The sequence below is a fragment of the Alligator sinensis genome, unplaced genomic scaffold, assembly GCF_000455745.1.
Source record: "Alligator sinensis unplaced genomic scaffold, ASM45574v1 scaffold74_2, whole genome shotgun sequence".
NCBI lineage: Eukaryota > Metazoa > Chordata > Crocodylia > Alligatoridae > Alligator > Alligator sinensis.
Window position 1 is genome coordinate 3,516,728 of NW_005841931.1, and position 9,308 is coordinate 3,526,035.

Genomic DNA, 9,308 nt, shown 5'->3' on the forward strand with positions numbered 1-9,308 from the left:
GGGGGGGGGGGCAAGGAGGGTCCACAGAAAATTCCCATTAGCAGAATATACAGTCTTGCTGCCATCATACTTACTGTTCGTGAAGTAATGCACTAATTACTTCACGAACAGTAAGTATGATGGCAGCAAGACTGTATACAAAGTAGCACAGAATATCTATGTTAGGCCATAAATTCAAACAGATGTTAATTTTGAAGCCATTCACCTTACAAAAAACAAGCGAAAAAAAGGGTCAAGATACTTAACAATAACTCCCTTCCAACACACACTGGGAATGCTTTTAGTTTTATGAGCAACTAGATGACATCTATAACAAATTCAGGGGATGAGGAACATTAAGATATCTTATAGTTGAGCAGTAAAACCTGGAAGTGTTTGAAGCAGCAAGATGTGGCCATGTCAACACTATAAAACAAAAACTTGCGGTCTGTTTTGGTTTTCAGCTTCAGTAACATCACCAGCCTAAAAGTATCCCAAGCAAGATTTCTTGAGTAAAACAAATCAAGTGTTTACCTAACTTTTAGGTATTCATTTAGCTGTCCACTCTTTGTGGAATACAATTTAAGAAGCTACAAAACACTGCTTTGCTTTAGATTTTGCCCTTTTTTCATGTGATAAACGTGATTTCCATTATTTTCTGTGTGGAGCTGCAATGATCCAGATGGGTTCTGCTTAACAGCTTCCACTCACATACTGCCTTATCAGGTCAAAACATATTTGTGTACCAGCATCAGAGATGATGTCAGCACAGCTCTGGGAATAGTTAGTTCGTTAGTTAATTGCTGCTGCAGAGCCAGCAGGGAAGCAAAGAATACATTTTATAGATACAGCAACACAAAAATAGTCTATTATTACCATCACTCTGCAATGCAGTGCTGATTTTAAAAGTCTAGATTTATAGATTCTGGAAGGTGCATCACATCTAAATTTGAAAATGTTAAGCTGTGTTTTTGTTACTGTCAATTACCTTAATTACAGTAAGCTCTGGTTCACTTGAGCTTTTTTGATTATAACCACTTATGCAACAATCTACACCAAAGACATTTTTTTCATTCAAAAACAAAGGTTATTTTAATTTTTAAAAATTATCAATGTAGATGTCATTCCAGGGAACACTTTAGACATTTCATTAAAAGCAGTACGTACAAAATTGTGTGTGGTAAGCGGCACATTCTCCAAGACTTCCACATGCAACTCCTCTCCTGTGAGCCAGGAAATGTCAGTGTCCCAGCCAATTGGCTTCTTCTCTCTAAAGTGCAAACAAGCCCTTGATAGTTACCAACCTGTAAGGTTGCAGATCTCATGCTGAAGACGTGAAAAAGCTGTTAATCGAGGGGGTTGTGGTATTGTGAAAGGTCTGCTGCCCAGACTTCCACTGTTGAAAATTTAAATGGCAAAGATTAATTTGAGTTGACCCCAAATAACTGCACCACTGCTGGACAAAGCAGGGTGAAGAGGTGCACTCTTTTCAAATCAGCTGTAACAAAAACCTATGAAAATGGATGGTTCCTTGGGTTGAAAAACTAGATTTTTTTTTATCCATTCAAAGAAAAAGGTTCTCATGTGACAACCTGCCCCATAACAGTTCCAGTTTACTAATTTGCAGGAATTATTGGGGGCCACTTCAACATACTGTATTTTCACTTGTATCATTTTAGCTTATTATGATCAGATTATTCTGAATTCAGTGAAACTGATAAGAGTTGGGTGGAATAGGCTCATGCTGGTTAAGAACCTGAAAGAACCCCAACACGTATGAACAAGACAGACCACATATTCATCATACCCATCTTGTATTCTGTAAACAGCACAGCACTCTGGGATAAGACCTCTCATCATCAGAGCTTTCTTTAGAGTATCCCGGACAGTCACCCCACATCTTGCTGGAACCTGCAAGTCAAAGACGGCAAATATTAGAAGAACAGGTTCTTCTACTAAAGTAAATGATTTTTTTCAATCCCCATAAAGTTTATAAAGTAGCTCAGAAATCCACAGCTTCAATTTTCACAGCATTTCATAAACTCCTAAATAAAAACCTCCAAAAGTCCTCGGTGTACTGTAGACAAGTTCATCTGAGCGTGACAACACCTAAACCGACAGTTTCAAAGAGAACATAGATCTGACTCAAGGGATGATTTTTATTCTTCTCAACTTGTAACTGGGCAGAGAGAGCACGTTGATAACTACACACTGCCCATACATATGATAATTGTAAAGATTTTGTGCTGTAATTACTGATGTGCCATTTAGACAAACTAGTAAGACCTATAAAATTCAATATGCTAGGAGACAGAAAGCAGGATAGGATCTTAAATAGAAAATACCTACTTGAAATCCAGCCAATTTAAAAAAAGAGAGAAGTAGCACCAGGTTATACAACGCCCTTGAGACCACAGTGGACATTTACGGTTCCAAAGGCACATTTTCCCATTTGTGAAACGTATCTTTTCTCCCCATTTCCTTTTTGAAAAGCTCATCTAACATAAGTAAATGAATACAGAGGACAAAGACTGAACCTGATCATAGTATTTTGAAATACACAAACTACAAGTGAGGACAATTCCTCTATCCCCACTAGTTATAGGTGTGGTGTATAAAAACCATGTAAACGTATTTTGGACTGAACTGTGACTTAAGTTAAAGTATTCTTTAAAAATCAGAATGATAAAATATATTAAAAGTAGCTAAATACTAGGGGTGTGTGAAGCGGGCAGTATTCGATTTGGATTTGGCCAGATTCAGGGGACAATGATTTGATTTGCTGATTTGGATCACTGTCCCAATTCACTTTGGCTGAATCTGAAGATTCGATTCTGATTTGGAGAATCAGCGATTCGGCCACAGACACAGCTTTATGTTTTTCATACATACCTCGAGGTACCAGGTACAGCTCATGAACGCTGAGATGGTGGTGCGGATCGAACGTCCCACAGGAGCGGGGGGTATGGGGGGGTCCTCTGTGTGTTCGGCAGCAGACCCAGAAGTTCCACTTCCAGGTCCATCACCAAGCATGTGGGGGACACCCTGGGTACCCACTCAGACCCAGGAGGCACCAGTCACCAAGAAGGGGGAGGTCCCGTGTGCTCCGTGGCAGACCTGGAAGTAGACCGAAAGTACTTCTGCCCCATCATCTCAGCATTCACAAGCCACACCAGGTACCTCGAGGTATGTACAAAAAACCCCATATATAAAGCTGTGTCTATGGCCAAATTGTCGAATCTCTCCAGAGAGATTAATGGGTCTCCTGATTAGATTTGGACATTCAGCCATTGAATTGAGTCGAATCTCCTCAATCAAATCAGCGACAGAAGCTTTGCACAGGTCTACTAAATACCTCAAATTGTGAAATGTTACCATTTTAATATTTTGTTGCCACTTACTGATAATACATGGCATGGTCTACTTTTCCTCTACTCTCCCCTAGCATTTCACTCAGAGTACAACAAAGGTGTCCCAGGCTTGAAAAATCCTCAGCCTTGACCACCTAAAAAGACAATTAGAACACCTCAAATTTAACTAATTATGCTCACCAGAGAGGCCTGATACAAATCCCTCTGAAGTAAATGAAAATTGTTATTGACTACAGCTATCTTTGGATTAAACCACTGAACTGTTGTCTTGCACTTTAGTTTCTAGGCATAGTTAGGGTATGTCTACACCACATCTCCAGCACTGCTAGAAAGTGGCACTGATGCAACCTACCCACCTTGTTCCCATGCACCAAGCCCAAAACCTGAGGCAGTGCCCCCCAGAACCCCTCTCAAGCATGCAGAGACAGCTATTTGAGGAAGGAAGTGCCAAGGTTGTGGTGTACACACACCCTAAAATACCAGTGCCCTACTTAAAGACAACAATGAAAAGCAGTGTATCCTGTTTCAAGGCCCAGTGGATGCCACCTTACAAATTTAGGCTACATACTGCATTTCAATCATTCTATATGAATACTCTCCAAAAGAAAGAGATGAAAGATGCTCTTTAAATCACGATGCCTTCTCCCCACTAATGTACAATTGCTTTTTACAGTACATTTTGTGTGTCTCATCTACTGTTTTTTAAATGTTCAAAGCAATGGGACTTCCATTACTTTCCTCATGAAAGTATTCTACAATCTAATACACCACAGTCAAAGAAGTTCCTTCTGATATTCAGACTAGCCTTTTTTCCCTTATATCCATTTCCTAACCCCTTAAACATACCCATTTACTGATCTAAGGCCTGACCTATTCTAATATTATAGAAGCCTAAGTCTGCCAGTCTGTCTGTCACGCTTTATTTGCACTCTGACTGGCTGATGGAAACAGCCACTCAGAGTGCTCCAAGCATGGGGGAGCACCGCTATGATTCCAAAGCCACATGAGGACCGGACAGAGGGTGGGGGAGCCAAGGCCAGCAGCACTGCAAGAGACAGAACAGAGGCAGCATGGGGCGTTAGGTGACAGCACTCCATCCCAGCCCCTGCCCCGCAATCATTCTTGACAGGCAATTGGCTAGTACTACATATTTTTGTTGGGCTGAGATGGAGCTAAACACAGGAACCAAAAAGGGGACTTCACTCTCTCTCCACCATTTGCAATCTCCCTCATGTTGATACCATGTTGCAGTGGGGAGGGAAAACTGTAACTCGCTCAGCAACCAGAATGAGAGCTGGTGAGGAAAAGTATGTGTGTGTCTATGTATTTGGGAGGGGGTGGGGGGAGCTTTCCACTAGCCAACTAACTACTGAAGACAACAATGACACTAAACAAGCAGCAAGAGGAGCAGGTGATGAATTGGAATGATTGGACAAGGAGACTTGAACTAAGAGCTGGCAGGGTGGGCAAGGGGAATAGTAGATGATTTGATGAGGAAGTGAGGCAGAGAGCAGCTATGGTACCAACTGGGCAAACAGACTTGGACATACAGCTATGGAAAAGCTGGGGGGAAACCAATTGAATGAACAGAATTGGGATGCCATTTGGGACCATGGGAAGAAGAGGCAGAAATCTGACTAGGAGCTTGGAGGAGGTACTCGAGTTAAATGTAGGAAGAGCTGGAAAAGACAAAATTAAAACTTTGACAGAAGACCCAAAGAAAACAAGGACATGTGCGTAAGGCAACTGTATAAAGGGGAAGCTAAGGAGCCCAGGGAGAGTCATGTTGGAGAAGATAGGGCAGAAGTCAACAGGAAGAGGAGAGGGAAAATCGGGGCTGCAGATGCACGTTCAAATAATCTGGGAGAATTCTCCCAGGTTTGTTCTCCTAGTAAAGAAACTTACCCAGAGCCATGCGTACATACATTTGAATACTGAGGCTCTGAAGGATAAACAGCTTGCAGTGTTGATACTGTGCAGGCAAGGGAGGCATCTTAGCATGCTCTGCTGGCTTTCTTAGTCTGCCTGGAGACAGATGGCAGCAGTGCATATGGCAACTCTGACTCAAACTGCCAACACAAGTGTGCATTTCCCTGAAACACAAGGCAGGGATTGGGAAGGGGGCATGTGCTACTCCTTGCCAAAGCAAAGGAGTCCAGCAAGTAGACGCACTGTCTCCTTGGGTAAGTAGGGGGGGAGGGGTACTGGAGGATTGCGTTCTCTTCTGAGAAGCCACAGTAGGTACAGACATTCACTCTCCCAGGAGAAACTGGGAGTGGCCATTTTTACCCTGGAAGAAAATACCTGGGCATCTGTACACTCCTGGTTTCTCATGGGAGAACATGGCAGAGGTTGGTGCAGCAATTCCAAACATTACAACTCTAGTGTGTCATAACCCAATGATTTTTAGTGCCTCGGCACGGTGGAATTTTCCCGCCACATGAGAGTCTCTGTGCACAGCAAAAGTTTTCTGTTGCAATAGAAAACTCCGGTGCAAGAGAGTTCCCGCCATTCGTATGCAAATTTGTGTCCCACTATTGGCCAGTTCTAAATTATTCCTACGTGGCGGCTAGCGATTGGCTTGCTGGCCGTATAAAATTCTGTGCGACTTCCGCCCAAGTCGGAGAACTTTGAGCACGCTGCAGAGTGACTTTGAAGATTCCTGACTCGTGGCTGAGCTAATCGATAGCCTGATCAACTATCGATTTTTCTCCCTGTCGCCGAGCGCCATCCCTCGACGTACCCTTTTTCCTGCACGCCTAGTTTGTTTACGGATTCGCTGGCCTGAGTCTTGCCAGCTGGAGCAACTCGTGTAATTATTTAAGCGACCGGACTACCTGTGTCGTGGCTACTAGCGGCGTAAGTAAAGCTTTTTTGCAACCAATACGTTTTGTCTGCCTCTCCATTCACCAGCCCGCCCAACAACCGAGCAATTTCTAGATCACCTCAAGTCGGCTCCGGCTGTCTGAGACATAGTGAACATTGATATCAGCACTGTGCCACATGACAGAATTTGGTTTTTCTGTTAGCCATGTTTAAAATCTAAGCTACCTACATTACTTCAAAGGAATATTAAAGTTGCAGCGTCCAGCACTTCAGAATTAAAAATGCCAGAATCTTTATTCAGCCCCTTTTGTACACATGGTTTAGGATACATATTATTTACATGATCGTATTTTTCCTCCCATGAGATTCCCACCTCATTCAGTGAACAGAATGGTATTTCTCTGCATACAAATCAGAGTTGCATACTAAACAGAAGCATCTTCCATAGAACTCCACTTCTTTCCTTGCAGATGTTAGGAGGTAGAAAGTGAATGAGGCAAAGGAAAAAGGCAGAGAGAAAAAAAGGATCATTGCAAGACTTAAGACTTCAAACCCAGGAGTCTGATTTGCAGAAATTCTAAGCATTCACAGCTGCAAGTGAAGTCAGTGGGAACTGTGCTCTGTACATGCAAAGCGTTAATTAATTTCCAGTCTTCTGAGTCTACGCATCCAACATTGGATATCCAAAATTGCCATATACTTTAGACCAGGGGTGTCAAACCCAGTCAGCCCCCACAACCCAGATTTAGACTTCAGGGGTCCTTGCAGCCCAGATCTGGATGCGATAGCATTAATGTGGCAAGTGGCATCAGACCACTGTGGGAGTTCAGGCAGCCATTGCTCACATACTGCTCCCAACACATCCCCAATAGGACTCCATACCCCAGATTTTAAGGGTGGCACCTTCCCCTGAATTCCTGGACCTTCTAGGAGCTCCGTGGACCAGATAACACTGCTCTGTGGGCCAGGTCCAGCCCATGGGCTATATATTTGACATGCTTACTTTAGAGTATAATCTCTTTATTCCTGTTTTCCGATCTGTAAAATAGAGCTAAAACTACCTTCCTAGCACAGGGCCCCAGTTTATTTAATCTATGTAGGTAGTATGTTGTCTCGTTACATATTTTTTTAAATTTATGTACGAGATTTTGATAGCAAGTATATCTATTAGCAACCGTGTTGATGAAATATATTCAACAACTACAGTCACAAAATATATAAGTAAGTCTCTATGAATGATTTATTCTAGTAAATCAGGACTTTACCATAAAAACATAACAAGAAAAGTTGAGTGCTTCTTACTAAAGTAATTCTTGTCTTCATAGCCTAACATCAGACCAGAAGTCACTAGGAGAATTCCAAGAGATACAAAGAGTCCCAGCTATAGCATTCCTTCAAATATTTTATTAGGACTTGCATGCAAAAAGAATTCAAATTTACCTAACTGCTATTTCCTTGACAGGGAAGGGGACAGAGGGGAAAAGAAGGAGGAGAACTGCACAGCTCAGTGTGCCGGGCATCATATTCTTTCAATCCTCAGGAATGACTTGCTGCTTAATTTTTTCCCCCTAGTGTAACTTCATATTATCTTTGATGTTCTGCAGTTCTGAAGAAAGTACAATTTTATCTAGGTTTTACCAAACATCCAATTATCTGAAACTGACCTTTAAAAGGATACATTTAAATCCAAACTGTTTCTACTTATCCTTAAATATAAGAGGATTGTTTTCCCCCATCAAGTCTCTCTCTCTCACAATTGGATAAAAGATTTTTAGCTCAGCGTTGTTAAGTGTTACACATGTTATATTTTGTGTAGTTATACTTCAGATATTACAGAAGGAGCATATTTTGAAATACTAGTTAAATTATCAGGCAGACTCAGAACCTGGCCCATTTACAGCTCTAGGAAATTTAATGAATTTTTCTTGTAGCTAGACCAAATGTCAAAGCCACATACTATTTTAAAGTACAGTCATTTTGGGGGGAGAAAGAAATAACCAAAGCCATTTTTCTTTTAATTAACTATTTTTCCCCCCCCCACCAAAATCAGGTATTTTCTTGGTAACATCTCAAACCTGAGATCCAGATTGTCCTTTGGCAAATTATATTTACTTTCTCATTCTCGCTTTCTTGTAGGACAAATGTTTAGCCAGCCATGCAGACAACCACCTGTCACAGCAGTAAAGCATAAAATTAACTCCTCTCTGTTAAACCAAAAAGTAAGGGTTTGGAATGTTAAGAGACATTTTGGAAAAGTACATCATCTTCTATCACAAAATTTGGAGGAAAGCTGCTTTTGATCATTGCTGGAGCAGGTTTGCGACAAACTCCATGCTCTCACTTCTAAACACAGCAACAGTTTGAAAAAGTAAATTCTTAATGAGGTTTCAATATTCATAAAAAGTAGACAATGTTTCCATTACAATGATATTCCCCGCTCCCCAAAGGAAACCTGAATAGAGTTGATCTGCCTCAAAACCTTTACCACTCCATTCATTGATTTTTAAAGACCAGTTTATAGATAGCAACTATTCTTCCACATAGTGATTATTAAAGAGTTCTTTAAGCCACAGAGGGGATGATTTCAAAGCACGAAAAAGCTAGAAATAGTACTGTAAAAGAGTATTTTTGTTCAACGTCTTCATCAATGACCTGGAAGATGGCATAGAGTGCAACCTCAGCAAGTTTGAAGGTGACACCAAGCTGCAGGGGGAGTAGTAGATATGCTGGAGGGTAGGGCTAGGATTCAGTGACCTAGACAGATTGGAGGATATGGCCAAAAGAAATTTCATGAGGTTCAACAACAACAAGTGCAAAGTCGTGCACTTTGGACAGAACAATCCCATGCTGGGGACTGACTGGCTGAGCAGCAGCTCTGGAAAAAAAGGACCTGGGGGTTACAGTAGACAATAAGCTGAATATGAGCCAGCAGTGTGCCCTTGTTGCTAAGAAGGCTAAGAGCATACTGGGCTGCATTGGTAGGTGTGATGCTAGCAGGTCAAAGAAAGCGATTATTACCCTCTATTCAGCACTGGTGAGGCCACATCTGGAGTGCTGTGCTCAGTTTTGGGGCCCCCACTACAGAAAGGATGTGGACAAATTGGAGAGGGTTCAGCCGAAGGCCGGCATCGG

At 41.9% G+C, this 9,308-nt stretch overlaps 1 protein-coding gene across 1 annotated transcript in view; it reads right to left on the minus strand.

The window, feature by feature from the left end:
- The window catches only part of BRAF (B-Raf proto-oncogene, serine/threonine kinase), a 148,661-nt gene that overhangs the window by 42,919 nt on the left and 96,434 nt on the right, over positions 1-9,308 (minus strand). The window contains exons 4-5 of the mRNA XM_006019543.2: positions 1,787-1,890; positions 1,147-1,249 (exon numbers count right to left, since the gene is read on the minus strand). Coding sequence (XP_006019605.2) covers positions 1,147-1,249; positions 1,787-1,890 — 207 coding nt within the window. The remainder of the gene's footprint in view (positions 1-1,146; positions 1,250-1,786; positions 1,891-9,308) is intronic.